The sequence below is a fragment of the Eumetopias jubatus genome, unplaced genomic scaffold (genome assembly GCF_037043125.1).
Source record: "Eumetopias jubatus isolate StellerSeaLion01/CBP00866 unplaced genomic scaffold, mEumJub1_p1.0 scaffold_8, whole genome shotgun sequence".
Lineage (NCBI taxonomy): Eukaryota > Metazoa > Chordata > Mammalia > Carnivora > Otariidae > Eumetopias > Eumetopias jubatus.
Window position 1 is genome coordinate 133,369,342 of NW_028274814.1, and position 14,728 is coordinate 133,384,069.

The 14,728-nt window shown below is 56.3% G+C and overlaps 2 protein-coding genes across 2 annotated transcripts; one reads left to right on the forward strand and one right to left on the reverse strand.

Moving 5' to 3' along the window:
* Nucleotides 1–392: 392 nt before the first annotated feature.
* On the forward strand, nucleotides 393–2,508 carry ATF4 (activating transcription factor 4). Its single transcript, XM_028115601.2, has 3 exons — nucleotides 393–593; nucleotides 1,184–1,501; nucleotides 1,601–2,508. Exons 2-3 carry the CDS (start codon nucleotides 1,276–1,278, stop codon nucleotides 2,422–2,424), a joined length of 1,050 nt encoding a protein of 349 aa, XP_027971402.1. The 5' UTR covers nucleotides 393–593; nucleotides 1,184–1,275; the 3' UTR covers nucleotides 2,425–2,508.
* Nucleotides 2,509–8,859: 6,351 nt separating this feature from the next.
* Nucleotides 8,860–12,133, reverse strand: RPS19BP1 (ribosomal protein S19 binding protein 1). Its single transcript, XM_028115307.1, has 4 exons — nucleotides 12,064–12,133; nucleotides 11,766–11,894; nucleotides 9,707–9,804; nucleotides 8,860–9,340 (listed from the first exon to the last, which is right to left on the reverse strand). Exons 1-4 carry the CDS (start codon nucleotides 12,113–12,115, stop codon nucleotides 9,206–9,208), a joined length of 414 nt encoding a protein of 137 aa, XP_027971108.1. The 5' UTR covers nucleotides 12,116–12,133; the 3' UTR covers nucleotides 8,860–9,205.
* Between the last annotated feature and the right edge of the window lie 2,595 nt (nucleotides 12,134–14,728).

The window sequence follows — 14,728 nt, forward strand, 5'->3', positions numbered from 1 at the left end:
GTATCTCGCGCGATAACCAGGTGGCCTCGGACTTCACAATAAAAACCTTCCTTGGGCTTGAAAGACTTCTCTCCCCGCCCACCAAGCTAACACCGGAAGCGAGGTATGTCTGGAGAATCCCTCCGCGCCATCCGGCGGCGGAGGGAAGAGTGACACTTTGATCTTAGTAGGCTTGCAAAGTAGTGCGCCTTTTTCCTTTCTTGAGGCCTTGAAAATAACTTGCGTTCTCTTCACAGCTACGCCCTGGGCATGAAAGTCGTGGGTTGGACACGGTGGGACATCGGATAGGAGAAAACGAGTGGGTGGGAGGCGCGGGTCACGTGACCGCGGCGGAAGGATGTGCAGTGTGATGCGTCCTCATAGAGGCAAAGTCTATAAAGGACCCTCGGGCGGCACTCCGCCGCCATTTCTCTTCCTCCCGCCTATAAATGTAGATCCTTTCCGCAAGTGCGCGCCTTCCCTCCAATCCCCGCAGGGTCCGCGGCCGCCATGGCGTATTAGAGGCAGCAGTGCCTGCGGCAGCATTGGCCTTTGCAGCGGCGGCAGCAGCACCAGGCTCTGCAGCGGCACCCTCCAGCGGCTTAAGCCATGGCGTAAGTACTGGGACCGGGCCGCCCCGGCCGTGCTTCCCTGAGTCGGCGAGGGCAGTCAGCTCGCTTGGGCGCGGCCTGCGGCCGGGCGGCGTCGCGGAAGGGGAAGCGGTTTTACGAGCGCCCGGGACGCGTGACCCCCTGCTTGGGTGTCCTCGAGACGCCGACGCTTCTGGGTCGGGAGGCCGCCGCCCGGCGGGAGTGGGGGGGAGAAGCCCTCGGCGGCGCCCGGCCCCTGAACCCGGCGGCGTCCTGCGAAACGTGGCAGGGGCCAAGATGGCGGCGGAGCAAGGCGGCAGCGCGGCGTGAGTCCCGGGCGGGCGTGGGCGGGGCCGGGCGGCCCGGGCCGTATTTGGACATGAGCAGGGCGCGCCTTCCTCTGGCGGCGGCGATGGGAGGAGCCGCCCAGGCCCGAGGGCGTCCATCTTGAGCGGGTCGCGGGGAAGGTGGACGCCATGGCTCTGGGGCCACATGTGCCGGATCCTCTGCTCCCGAGTGGGGTTCCAGTTTGGCCATCCTCCCTCCGGGACGGAGGGATGAACTACTCGGACCGGCTGATGCCTGAGGGGACTTGGTTTCTGATTCCTTCCCAGGCTTCTCACGGCATCCAGCAGCAGCGTTGCTGTAACCGACAAGGACACCTTCGAATTAAGCACATTCCTCGATTCCAGTAAAGTACCGCGACATGGCCGAGATGAGTTTCCTGAGCAGCGAGGTGTTGGTGGGGGACTTGATGTCCCCCTTCGACCAGTCGGGTTTGGGGGCTGAGGAAAGCCTAGGTCTCTTAGACGACTACCTGGAGGTGGCCAAGCACTTCAAACCTCATGGGTTCTCCAGCGACAAGGCTAAGGCGGGCTCCTCCGAATGGCTGGCTGTGGATGGGTTGGTCAGTGCCTCAGACAACGGCAAGGGTGAGTGAGAGTCGTTTGTCCCCGGGCTCTGGTCTAGGGCCTTGCTGCGGCAAGGTGCGTCTGACTTCGCTGGTTCTATCTTAAATATTTCTTTTGCAGAGGATGCCTTCTCCGGGACAGATTGGATGGTGGAGAAAATGGATCTGAAGGAGTTTGATTTTGATTCTCTGTTCAGTATAGATGACCTGGAAACCATGCCAGATGAGCTTTTGGCCACGTTGGATGACACGTGTGATCTCTTTGACCCCCTAGTCCAGGAGACTAATAAGGAGCCCCCCCAGACTGTGAACCCAATTGGCCATCTTCCAGAAAGTTTACAAAAAACAGACCAGATTGCCCCCTTTACCTTCCTGCAACCACTTCCCCTCTCCCCAGGGGCCCTGTCCTCCACTCCAGATCATTCCTTTAGTTTAGAGCTAGGCAGTGAAGTGGATATTTCTGAAGGAGATAGAAAGTCAGACTCTGCCAGTTACAGTAATGTCTCTCAGTGCATCAAAGAGGAGGATGCCCCCTCAGATAATGATAGTGGCATCTGTATGAGTCCTGAGTCCTATCTGGGGTCCCCCCAGCACAGCCCCTCTACCTCCAGGGGCTCTCCAAATAGCTTGCTGTCTCCACGTTCCCTCTGTGGTTCTGCCCGCCCCAAACCCTATGACCCTCCTGGAGAGAAGACGGAAGCAAAAGTAAAGGTTGAAAAACTAGATAAGAAGCTGAAAAAAATGGAGCAGAACAAGACTGCAGCCACTCGGTACCGCCAGAAGAAGAGGGCTGAGCAGGAGGCACTCACTGGCGAGTGTAAAGAGCTGGAAAAGCAGAATGAGGCTCTGAAAGAAAGGGCAGATTCTTTAGCCAAGGAGATCCAGTATCTGAAAGATTTGATAGAAGAGGTTCGAAAGGCGAGGGAGAAGAAAAGGGTCCCCTAGTCGGGGTAGTCAGGAGTGTGTGTGCTTGTACATAGGCTTGCACTGAAGCCGTGTGTTGCAATAAATTATTTTGTAGTGAAAGTACTTGGTGAACTGCGGCGCCTGCTTTCCGCTCTCAATCCACCTTGGCCTGGCTGTTGTAAGGCGAGTGGGGTTGGTTCAGCCCTGTTGGGCCATAGGTCAGGACCACTGGTGCTTCGTTGGGACTCCCAGACTAGGGGGAGTTGGGCTTTGGGCCCCTACAGGTGGCTGGGTGGGGCTGGGGAGCTTTACCATTGAGGTAGCTGGGTGATCAGGAGCCACAGGCCCCACCTGGGCACAAAGTGATTAAAATCTTAATTTTTACAGTTGCATAGAGCCCTTCCCCAGAACTCCAGAGGAAAGTAGGTCTTCAGTTTTTGCTGGAATAAATTGAGTTGGGGGTTCAAGACCTGGCTTGCAGGGCACCTGGGTGGCTCAGTTGGTTAGGCGACTGCCTTTGGCTCAGGTCATGATCCTGGAGTCCTGCAACGGGCTCACTGCTCAGCAGGGAGTCTGCTTCTTCCTCTGATCCTCTTCCCTCTTGTGCTCTCTCTCTCAAAATCTTAAAAAAAAAAAAAAAGGACCTAGCTTGCAGAAGTTCCTGGCCAGAGCTGCGCTCAGAGGCCGTCAGAGCTGTCCATAGGTGATGTCGGGACAGCACCAGAAAGCCTTGATGTTCATCCGAATGGCGATGTGGACACCCCAGAGTGACACCAGGCAGTGTTGTAAGCACTCTACTACGTGCATTCTCCCAGTTCCTGTGGTAACCTAGTGGGGCCATTCCCCTGTGGGAAATAGGTGCAGGAGGAAGCATCGGGCTCTTGACCCTTTTTGCCCTTGGAAGAACTTGAGAACGAGGGGGGGAGGGCCACGTTTCCATGACCTACTTCCCAATGCTGGGCATAGAGTGAGAGAGCCAGCCTGCTGTTGGAAGACAACCAGCGGTGACCTGGATGGGAACATTTCCTCAGACACCAGAGGGAGTGGAGGTCTTGCCCTGAAGGCTGTGGGCCTCCCATCTTACTCAGCAGGGACCACCCATCTAGGTATTAAAATTAGCACAGACGACCTCTCACTTCTAAGCAGCTGAACTGTTAGCTAAGTATGTGGGGATTTACTGGTTGGAAAAACAGCATCTACTCAGAGACATGCACTGACATTGTGAGAGTTATATTCAAAATACATTTTGAAAAAATTACTTTTTAGTTACCACAAGTGGGACTCAAAAAACAACCCTAAGATCAAAGAGTCTAGCAGGTGCCCCCAAAGTGCTTTTTTCATAAGGATCACCTCATCTTCTGCATTTTACAGATGAGGGAACTAAAGCTTGGAGTGGTTGTGTAACCTGCCCCGCTGCCAGGTGGATTCAAACCCAGGCAGTCTGACTTCAGAGTGCACACTTAGTGTGGCTCCAGATTTCCTTATAGGCAGGATTAGAGGAGGACCCTGGATACTCATCAAAGCTGGGGGTTCAGAGAAAGCACATGTGGGTGCTAGTGTGTGTTACAGATGAGTACAAATGTGGTGGCTTAAGATCACATCAATTCTCCACATGGCTCATGTGGGGTGAGGAGCTGGAGGAGAGTGGGGAGCCCAGGGCCACTGCCAAAGGCCCACACATGAGCATGCCTGCCATCTGCAATCCCTGCTCTATTCCTCACTTCTATGTTGTGACCTTAAGAGTTTTTTATCCAAGATAGGAAATAATCTACAACCACAAACACTGCTTCCTTCTGTCCACCCCCAGCAGTGTCTTATGCTTTGCACCATGGGCAGCTGCCCAAGCCTGGGGCATGTGCAGTGGGGGCAGGAGGAGGACATGGAGAGTTGAGGAGGCCAGAGAGACCGAGGCCCTGGAAGTGACCCAGCCACCTTGCCGCATCCAGTGCCAGTGGGACCTTCTGCCCTTGGAGCAGGCCCTCGGAGACAGTGGCCCACTCCTCCATTTGACAGATGGGAAACCTTTCCCCTGGGCTGCCCTGAGGGGCAGTGCTGGCTGGAGGCCAAAGGCCAGGATACTGAGCTATTTCCCTTCCCAGGCCCCTGTGGCTGAGGACTCCCCAAACACAAAAGGCAGGGATGGGATGGGTAGCAAGATCCCTGTAGAGCGTGTGGCGTAGACCACTCTCAGCCTTTACCCTCCTTCACTCTTCACTGTGCACCGGCTACTATGACCTTCCTGCAGTTCTCTGCTAAGCTCATTCCTGCCTCAGGGCCTTTGCACTTGTTCCCTCTGCCTGCAAGATTTTTCCAGGGCTCCTTTCCCCTCTCATGTAGGCCTCATATGTCACCCCAAACACCTTCCAAGATGACTCTGCTAATGTCCCAGCCCCTCTGCTTTACCGTTTTATTTTTTACGGAACCTTATCTCTAGTTGAACCTATTTGCATACGTGTTTATTTTCTATTTCCCATCCCCCAGTGACAAGGTAATTAAGCTCTTTGATGGCAGAGATCTTGCTGTCTTGTTCACTCTCGTATTTCCAGACTACAATAGTGCCTGGCAAGTAATAATGATTACGGCTAATAGTTACTTAGAGTTCTGAGGCACGGCTCTGAGTGCTTTCCAGTTATTAGCTCATAATCCGCATTAGGAGTGGTAAGGAGGATCTTGTGATTGCACCTTTTTCAATGAGGCAAGCCTGCAGGTGGACGCTGGCCCAGGGCCAGCTGTTACAGACCATGACAGAGGCCTTGCTCAGCATGTGGGATCTCAGTGTTTGAGAGCCCCACACAGAGGGAGCGGGAATGAGACTGAGGTCCAGCTCCACTGCTGTGGGGCCCTGCTAGGCCTTGGTCAGCCCCGGGGCAGGGCTCTACCCCTGCTGCAGTGGGGGACGGGGTGCTCCTGGTTCAGCGCCAAGCCCTCTGCTGCCCGCACCTAGAGGCTGGAGCCGCTCAGCTCTCCCCACTGCACGCCTGTTTTGACTCCTAGGATGAGGCTGCCGGTCCTGGAGATCAGAAACAGGCCTTGTTTCTCTACAACCATTCATGAGCACCCACCACAGGCTAGACATCGTTCTGGGTGCTGAGCATTCAGTGGTGAGGAAAATAGACAAAAATCTCTGCTCTCGTTCTGGCAAGGGAGGCCGCCAATAAGGCATCTAACGTGACATGGCAGTGGGCATGCTGAGTGCTGGGGCGGGGGTGGATTTGCCCATTTAGGGTGGGTGTTTAGGGAGGCCCTCTCTGGGAGGTGAGGGAGTGAGTAAGCCGAGTGAGTAAGCCCGCAGTGCCTGTGGCGGGGGCCGGCACACGTGGTCCAGGGCCTTGTCACCATGATGGGAGTTGAGGGTCTCCATGTGACTTGGGGAGTCTCCAGAGTAGGAGTGATACAGGGGTTGCTGTTTGAAGAGGGCTCCTCAGACAGCCCGTGAATGGCGGGGGGCGGGGGGCGGGCAGGGGAAGAGGACCAGGCTGGGGTCAGCCCAGGTGAGCGAGGAGAGCTGGTCAGGGCCTGGATAGATCCTCAAGGTCAAGCAAGTCAGGCTCCGATGGCGGATGTGTGAAAGGGGACAGAATGGTGGCTGAGCAACCGGAAGGATGGAGTTTCCATTTCTTGAGATGGAGAAAATCGGGTGAGGAGCAGGGACTCCTCATTTCAACTCTTGGATGCTGGCCGAGGGTGTGTCTGATCTTGGCAAATCTCTTCGGCAAGCAGGTGGGGATGGAGGGGGCAGCGGACTTTGAGCCCAGAGACCAGGAGAAGGTCCAGCTGGAGACACAAAGCCCCCGTAGTGGCACCTGAGTGCTGGCACACCTGTGCCGGGCACCACGTGCTGAGGGGAAGGCAGCTCAGGGTCCAGTGGGAGGGCAGCAGGTAGATGCTCACACCAAGTAGAAAGTGACAGCTCCGGGACTCAGGACTGCGTAGCTGGGTGACCCCAGTGGAAGGAGCAGGGACTCTTGGGTGCGAGGTCACAGCAGGCTGCCTGGAGGAAAGGGTGCCTGTTCTGGGCTTCAAAGGATTTGGAAGCTGTGAACGTGGAGAATGGGGAGGCATCCTCAAGAAAGCTGGCCCAGAAAACTCACGAAGGGGCACGTGCTGCGAGCGCCACAGTCCCACCTACCTGTCCAAGAGGGCTCCCCGCCCCAGCTCTGCGACAGGAAGTCACCTGATGGGGACCCACCCAGCTCCTGCAGGAACTCAAGCCTCTGTCCACACAAACTCTGCGCAGGCCTGGCGGCCAGGCCTGTGGTTGTGTCCTAGCCAGGTCCCACGGGCAGGGCCGCCCCACTCTTGCCCCGCCCCCTGGCCGATCCGTCCAGTCACAAAGGACCAGGAAGTGTGGATGCCGCGAACAGCCCACCCCGCTGGGAAGTCACAGGGAGCCTTGGCTGGGCGCCCCCATCGGTCACCAGGTGCGTTCCTCCAGCTTTGCTCATGGAGGTCCACATCAGCCAGCTGCCCCAAACCACAGGGGACGCAAATGCTTCCAGGCGCTTCGTGTCACTTGCGATGTCTCAACTGAGGAGGGCCTCCTCCTCCTGGGTCTTTTTAGACCCGGCATGAAGGTGGCAACTCAGTGTCCTCTTATGTGAGCCCCGTCCTTTCCTTTCCCAGCTGGTCTGTCAGTCACCAGGCCTTGGAGCACGTGGTCAGCAACCCCCATCTTTGACTTTTGCACAACGCCTCCCCTAATGGTGGCACATCCTCCATCCTCCGGGGCCTCTCCTAGGCCCTCTGGCCACCTTCTAAGCCCTTGCACCAGAACTGTCCGGGGTGACTGTTTTTTCTTTTCTTTTTTTTAAGATTTCATTTGTTTGAGAGAGAGTGAGAGAGACAGAGAGTGAGCCCAAGCGGGGGGGAGGGCGGGGGGTAGGGATAGGGAGAAGCACACTCCCCACTGAGCAGGGAGCCTGATCCCAGGACCCTGAGATCACGACCTGAGCCGAAGCCAGACCCTTAAGCGACTGAGCCGCCCAGGCGCCTCTGTCCAGGGTGACTGTTACAAGTAGGTCCCAGAGTCCTACCCCGACCTACTGGACCAGAATCTCAGAAGTGAGCACTAACTTTGGTCACTCAAGGGGAGCACAGACACCCACGTCACTGGTGCTACGTGGCACAAACGGAACGTACCCACCAGCAGAGAAGTGGCAGAACCCGCTCTCACACCTGCCAACTCCCTGCCCCGGAGCTGGGCCTGTCACTCTACACCTGGGAAGGGACACCCGTAGGTGATCAGGGCACAGTGGGCGTGTCCTTGTCAGAAAGGGGCCTGGAGCTCAAGGGCCGCTGAGGTGAGCAAGAGGGCGCCCGCACAGCAGAGCCAGCTTCTTGCTGAGCGGCTGAGATGAAGGGAAGGAGTCTCCCGGGATATCCAAGTTTGCCTCTCTCCCCTCATGGGGTTATGAAAGCTCAGCAGGCAGGAGCGAGAATGTGAGAGATACCAGTCTTTCCCTTCTTTGGAACGAGCCCATGTGAGGAAGGTGGGTCCATTAAGGGTTTGGAGTCACAGCTCCCTCCTCTCCTGCCCCCTTGGCCTCCTGGATGGATGGTCTGCTTCCTGCTGCTGCTGCTGGGACGGAGGCCACCTGCAGACAGGACAGGCTCCACCTCTGCCTCAGCCAGGTCCGCGGTCCCCTGCTGTCCCCACTTAGGATGCAAAGCTAGTTAACCACCAGGAGCAGACCCCCTGGGGCAGTGTGGGGGGCGTGGCACCCTCTCCCCTCTGGCCAGAAGGACCCACTGTGGGGTTGGCAGACTGTGGCCCCCCAGCCGGCCCAGCCACAGGAGGGCCCCTCTGCAAGGCCTCTGCCAGACGATGCCGTGACCTAAGGAGCCCGGGACACCGGGGAGCAGAGAGTTGGATGGAGCTGCCCACAGGCAAGCAGGACGCTCTTCTGCACGGGGAAGAAGGGGCTCCTGGACTTCCAGAACTTGTCTCCTCCACAGCGAAGACCCGTCCGCTCAGCACATCCACTCACTCAGGCACTCGCTCTCCACGTACCCGTCCCTGGCACATGCCTGCTGGGAAGGGGCCAGCCCGCCCTCTCCTGGTGGGGCAGCCCGACCCCAGCCCCGGCTTCCTGCCTGGGCACACACCTGAGCCTGACGCAGTTTCTTGAGGTCACCTCCTGAGCTGCCCCCCTCCCCACAAGAGCACAAACCTTGGGTGCCAGGGCAGCCACACCCCCGCTTCCCGAACCCTGAGTCGGCTGCCCCGGAAGCCCCCAGCCGCAGTGGATACTACTCTGCCTCAAGGGCTGCCTAGTCAGCTGTGGCTGCCACCCCCAGGGGAGGAGGGCTCCTCTCAGCCCATCAGCAGATGCTGGGTGCTCTCCGGGGGCCAGCTGCACCGGGGCTGGACGGGAGGACTTCTGACCCGGAGCCCTAAGAAGCACGGGGGATAGTGAAAGGCCCTTGGTGCCAGAGGAGATGGGAGACACCCCATAAAGCAGATCGGAAGCACACTCTGCTCTTGGGTCCACGTTTATTAGAACCTGAAGCCGGCCCAGCAGCCTTCCCTCCTAGAGGTGTGGCCCCGAGGGCCTAGGAACTGGCCTCTCCGGAGCGAACAGCCCAGAGGCCCTACTTGGGCCAAAGCAAACAAAGCAGTCAGAAATGTTTTCTAGCAGGCAGATGGTTCCTCCCGAGCCTGCAGATGTCAGCTCTGGTCTGAGTGCATATCCTCCCCCGGGGCGTCCGGCTCCCCAGCTCCATGCTAGCCACCCTGCTCCGGCCACGGGGCCAGCAGAGGCTGTGAGGTCAGAGGAGGAGACTGCACCTGAGTGCCTTTCCCACTGTGTCCTCCTGGAGCCTAGCTGCCGAAGTATTCCTGCTGGAACTTCTGGAAGTCTTCCTCGGTGAACACGGTGCCCTCAGCCTTCTTCTTCTTCTTCGTCTTGGCTACAGGCCGGTCACAGGCCTTGCGGCCCCGGTTCTGACGCACAATCTGGGGATGGGGGGGCGTGTCAGGATCCCTGGGTGGTTTCTCTCGGCACATGAGGGACCCCCCCCCCCCACCTTGGAGCTGCACAACCTAGCAGAGCTGAGTGCTACCTTCTCACCCGGCCCTCACGCTGTTCCAGGAGGCAGGGTATACCACTTCCACTTACAGAGGAACAAACCAAGGCCCACAAGGGTCACAGGGGAGTAAGGCCCAGGCCCAGCCTCCCAACAGCCCTGCTCTGCTCTTTGCCATCTAGAGGGGTGGCCCAACCTCTGCTCTGTGCTTAGGGCAGAGACTCCCATGGGTCCCAGAAACAGCCCTGGCTCTCCCCACCCTGGTTCTGCCCCACAGCCCACTCCTCTGACAAACCTGCTGGGTGACGGACTCCGCCACGGTGCTTCTCGCACTGGTCATAAACTTCAGGTTTACTCCAAGGTAGCCTCGACACTCTCGCTTCTGGAACTCAACTGTGGATGGCAGGCAGGGAGGCAGCATTTCAGATGTACTCCCTGGAAGCCGCTGGGTCCCTTCTGACAGCTCTTCCCCGTCCCCCCACCAGCCATGCCAAAGGCCCTGTGTCCCCTCCCTAGGTTAACTCCAGCACCCCGGGCTCTCTTCTGTCCAATCCACTTTCCATTCGATCCTACTGAAAGCATCCCCCACCCCTGCCCCCGGCTCCCTGATGCTCAAGGGGCTTATGCAACAAACAAGTCCTGAGCATTTACCGTGTGGCAGACACTGTTCTAGGTGCAAGGCATACAGCAGAAAACAGAGCAAAAACTCCTGCGCTCATGCAGCTTACATTCCAGAGCAAAGAAACACGGTAAACAAGGTAAACAGTATTTTAGAGACTGATACATTTTATGAAGAAAAACACCACTGTAAAAAGAAATGAGGAATGCCAGAGGTGGAGAGCTGCAATTCTAAATAGGAGGGTCTGAGCAGGCCTCAGTGAAATGAGGTTTTAGCAAACACTCAAGGGGGAGAGTGTGGGTATCGGGGAAAAGAACATTCTAAGCCAGTGCAAAGAACCTGAAGAAGTGCGATTAATGTGTTTGGAGAACAGAAAATGGCTAGAACGGGGAGGGGAGAGCAGTAGGGGCAGACCACGTGGGGCCTCATTGGGTAGCAAGTCTGATGGAAGCCACTGGAGGGTGTGGGGCCGGGAGAGACAGGTCCCACTTACTGCTTCACGGGGTCACTGTGGCCGCCTCGTTGAGAACAAGATTACCGGGTGGGGGAGTGGAGGTTAAGAGACTTCTGAAATAATCCAAGCAAGAGATGACGCGGCTCACACCGAGGTGGCCCCAGAGTCCCTCATCATCCGTTAGGTAGCGTGACAGGGAGGGGGGACAAGGGCTGGGACACAGGAGGTGACCCCTGGCACCCTATGCTCCTGTTTCACACCAACATCACTGTTGCTCACGCCGTTTCCTGCTTGGAATTCATAGTTCTTTCAACAAATATCTGAACACCTTTTACGTACCAGGCTCCAGGGGTCCAAAGACACACTAGGAGCTCAACAAGCCCTGCCACATGTCAAAAGGCCCCACCATCCAGCCCACATCTGTCTCTCCTCCAGTCTGTCTGACCCGTTACATGGCATCCTATCTCCCAAGACGCTCTACTAGAAACTGGGCTCTGTCCTCGGTGTCTCCCTCTTCCTCCACCCTCGCAGCCAATGCTCCCTTCCCCCCACCCCCATATCCTTGCGCCATCGCGGCTGCCCAGGCCACGGTGCCTCCCACCCAAACGGAGCAGGTGAGAACAAATCTCTCTGCAGACACACTGCCTGGTTTCCACCTGTGCCATCTGGGCCGGTGCCCGTTTCTGCGTCTGACAAATGGGGGTCATGATAGTACTGACCTCACAGGGTCGTGTGAGGACGAAACGAGGGAACATTTATTTATACAGGCTTTAGAACAGCACCAGGCACGCAGAACATTCACGGCTTGTTAAGCGTTCCATCTCTGACTCCTGTCCGCTCTGTCACCTTGTCTAGGCATCTTTCTGGCCAATTCTCAAAGCAACGAACTTTTTCCTAACTCTGCGTGAGCTATTTCCTCCAGATTGCTCTTCCCCTGGCTCACTCTTACACTTCCTTCAGGTACGGGCTTAAATGTCGCTTCCGCAGAGCAGTCTGATTTGGCTTTTTATTCTAAGGCCCTCCAGGGCACTCCAGTCTTACTCCACAGGCCTCATCACACTTAGCAATTACTCTCTGCCTCTGACATTCTTTGGTGCCTCTCTCCCTACTAGGGCAGTAGCCCATGAGGACCGGGACGACGTGTTTCGTCCAGCTCCGTACTCCCAGGACCCGGCTCCGCGCCTGGCGCACACCAGCTATTCCAGAAATGCCCGGCCACCCTTTCAAGCTCAGCCTCCAGGCGCCCCCTCCTCCAGGGTGCCGGCCCCTTCCCGAGCTCACCGAGCGCGGACTTGGGCACCTTTCCCTTGGCCGAGTTCCGCAGTTTCTGGGCTTGGGTCGCCTTCGCCTTCCGGGTCCGCTTCGCCGAGGCCCCGTTCGGCTTGGCCTGGCCTGGCGCGGCCCGGGGGGCTGCAGGGGAAGAGAGAGAGAGGGACCGACCACGGTCAGAGGGCGCGCAGGGTTTCCATCCCACCAGGGCCAAGCCTGGCTTGGATCGCCCCGTACCCTCTGGGCTCCCGCCCGCAGCCCCTGCCGTCCCTCCGCCCGCGCTGCGCGGCCCCTGCCAGGCCCTTCTCACCCTCCGGCGCCCCCAGCAGCTCCAGGCCCCGCCGCAGCAGGGCGGCCGACATGCCTGCGCTTAGCTCCGCCTACACACCACGCTACTTCCGCCTTGGCCGCCCTGGTCCTCTCGGCAGAAACCCGAGCGGGAACAGAAGGTTCCGGAGTGAGCGGGCGGAAGTGCCCGCCTGCCTTAGGACGCATGCGTTTGGGGTCGCCACTTGACTACGTAGGGGAAATAGGGGCGGGAACTGGAGGCGGGGCCAACCTGCAGAAGGACACATTTGTTGCCCAATCCTAAGAAGGCCACGCTTCTTCCAGAAGCCGTCCGTAACCACACCTGGCTGGTTGGTCAACTCTCCCGAGTCCCCAAGCTCGGTAGTGAGCGAGGAGGGGGGCGGAGCGGAGTGTTCGTATTAGCAATTTTTTCGACAAAGGGCAGTGTGCAGCCGGGTTCCTTTTCAGAACATACCTCAACCAAAGCAACATATCGCACAGGTGGAGTATGGCGTGAGAATCCAGCTTGTCTTCCATTATGTCAGACATGAAAGACATTTGCAAAAGAATGCAAAACCGTGTCAGTGTTTTCCCGCTATTTTGTTTTGCTTTGGAAAATACAACCATTTTCATTAGAAATATTTGTTCAACATAGAGCAGGCAAAAAGCATGTCTGACGTCACCGGGTCACAGGTCCCCCACGGCCCTTTATTTATAACATGTAGTGGGGTTGCTATTGTTTTTAAAAAAATGATTTAATAAAATGTATTAACTTACTAAATCTTAAAAATTAAAAATTTCTCAGTTTTAGTTTCTAATATGGTACATATCTAGGTATTTACACAGGGTAAAGCTCTTTGGGATCCTGAACTTTTTTTAAGAGTGTGAGGAATTTCTTGGACCAAAAAGCTTGAGAACTTCTGGCCCAGAAATTACTCTTCTTTTTTTTTTAAGGATTTTTAAAAATGTATTTATTTGACAGAGAGATAGAAGCACAAATAGAGAGGCAGGCAGAGGGAGAAGCAGGCTCTCTGCTGAGCGGGGAGCCTGATGCTAGACTTGATCCTAGGACCCTGGGATCACGACCCAAGCAGAAGGCAGCCGTTTAACTGACTGAGCCACCCAGGTGCCCCTAGAAATTACTCTTCTTGCAGTGGGGAAGAATCCTGTCTTATTCACAGCTCCATCTGCAGCTCTTAGCCCAGTATCTGGCATGCAGAAGGAACTCAATAGATGAGTGGTGAATGATGAGGAATATGATTTGAGAGCTTTTTGTACGCTCTATGCTGTTGAGGTGGGGCATGGAGATGACTCAGCTGGACATTCCTGGATGGACCTCACTGTCGCTCTATGAGCTAGTCCTGGGGGAAAGAACACCTAAATACACGTTAATAATAGCAAACTCTATGTTAAGGTACTGTTTACATTTGTTAACTCATTTACCTCCCACCACCCATAACTCTGAGGTCGGAGCAACTGTTTCCCCCATTTTACAGATGAGGAAACAGTGACACAGAGCCAAGGAACCTGTCCAGGTCACACACATTGGTGTCTGTGCTGGGAATCAAGACACAGAGCTGAGTGTGTATGTGTGTGTGTGTGTGCTGCGTCTTGCACCAGCCTCCCAGGAGAATAGTGCTGTGGTGCTGGGTGAGGCCTGACAAGCCCACAGGATCAAGAGATCTCTGGAGAAGAGGAGCTGCTCATGTGGGAGGGGAGAGCCCCAGGAAGGAGGACCCCTTAGTGAAGGCACATTCCCTGGGACAGGAGTGACCCCAGAGGGGTGACCAGGGAAGGGTGGGGTTTTTTTTTGATTTTTTAAAAAATATTTTATTTATTTGAAAGAGCTAGAGAGAGAGAGCAAGAGTGAGGTGAGGGGCAGAGGGAGAAGCAGACTCCCCGCTGAGCAGGGAGCCGGGGTTCATGACCTGCGCTGAAGGCAGAGCTTAACCAACTGAGCACCCAGGCACTCCAGGGAAAGGTGTTCTAATTTGCATTCAACTCCATGAATTTGCCTAAAGGACTGTGGGGGGGTCATGGAACACAGTTACATTGTCAGACACGCTCTTTTTATCTGCTTCTAAAATAGCCAGATTATTTTCTTATTATGTTTATCTTTTATTGTCTTTCCCCCCACCCCACACCCCACTGTATGCTCCATAAGGGCAGGAATCTTTGTTTTGTTCATGGTTATTATCTCTAGCTCCTGGAACATATAGCAAGCACTCCATAAATTTACGGATCAGACGGATGAAGTTTGAGTTTGGGACGCCTGTGTGAGGCTAGGTAGGCAGAGATGTGCAGGTGATTGTAGGATGTGTGAGTCTGTCTCTCAAGAGGGCAAAGGACCAAGCTCTATCGTATTCCCTTCCTCCTCCCCATCTGGGATGGTCAGCACACGGTCCCCAGGGTGGAGGAGTTCTTTGTATTCCAATGTCCCGGCGAACAGGGACGCCAGTCATGGTTGGATTCCTGCAGCGTCCTTGGCTCAACCCGTTGCTCAGCGGACTCTGGAGGGGTCCGGCTGCCTCTTCGGCCACTAGGTGGCGCGGCAGGACAGCTTTCTTGCACAGCGCGCCTCCGCGATCCTGGCTGGGGTTTCGGGGTAGGAGTGTGGGGTTGGGGCACCCTTCGGCCTCAGCTGGCTCTTTGCAGGCAGCACCGCGTGGCCCCGGCTTCCTGTCGCC

Bases quoted from the DNA above. Each gene is read 5' to 3' on its own strand.
- RPS19BP1 (XM_028115307.1), bottom strand. From the start codon at position 12,115: ATGTCGGCCGCCCTGCTGCGGCGGGGCCTGGAGCTGCTGGGGGCGCCG. The intron at 11,895-12,063 runs GTGAGAAGGGCC...CTTCCCCTGCAG, and splicing joins GCTGCTGGGGGCGCCGGAGG to CCCCCCGGGCCGCGCCAGGC. The intron at 9,341-9,706 runs GTTTGTCAGAGG...CCCCATCCCCAG, and splicing joins CGGAGTCCGTCACCCAGCAG to ATTGTGCGTCAGAACCGGGG.
- ATF4 (XM_028115601.2), top strand. From the start codon at position 1,276: ATGGCCGAGATGAGTTTCCTGAGCAGCGAGGTGTTGGTGGGGGACTTG. The intron at 1,502-1,600 runs GTGAGTGAGAGT...TTTCTTTTGCAG, and splicing joins TGCCTCAGACAACGGCAAGG to AGGATGCCTTCTCCGGGACA.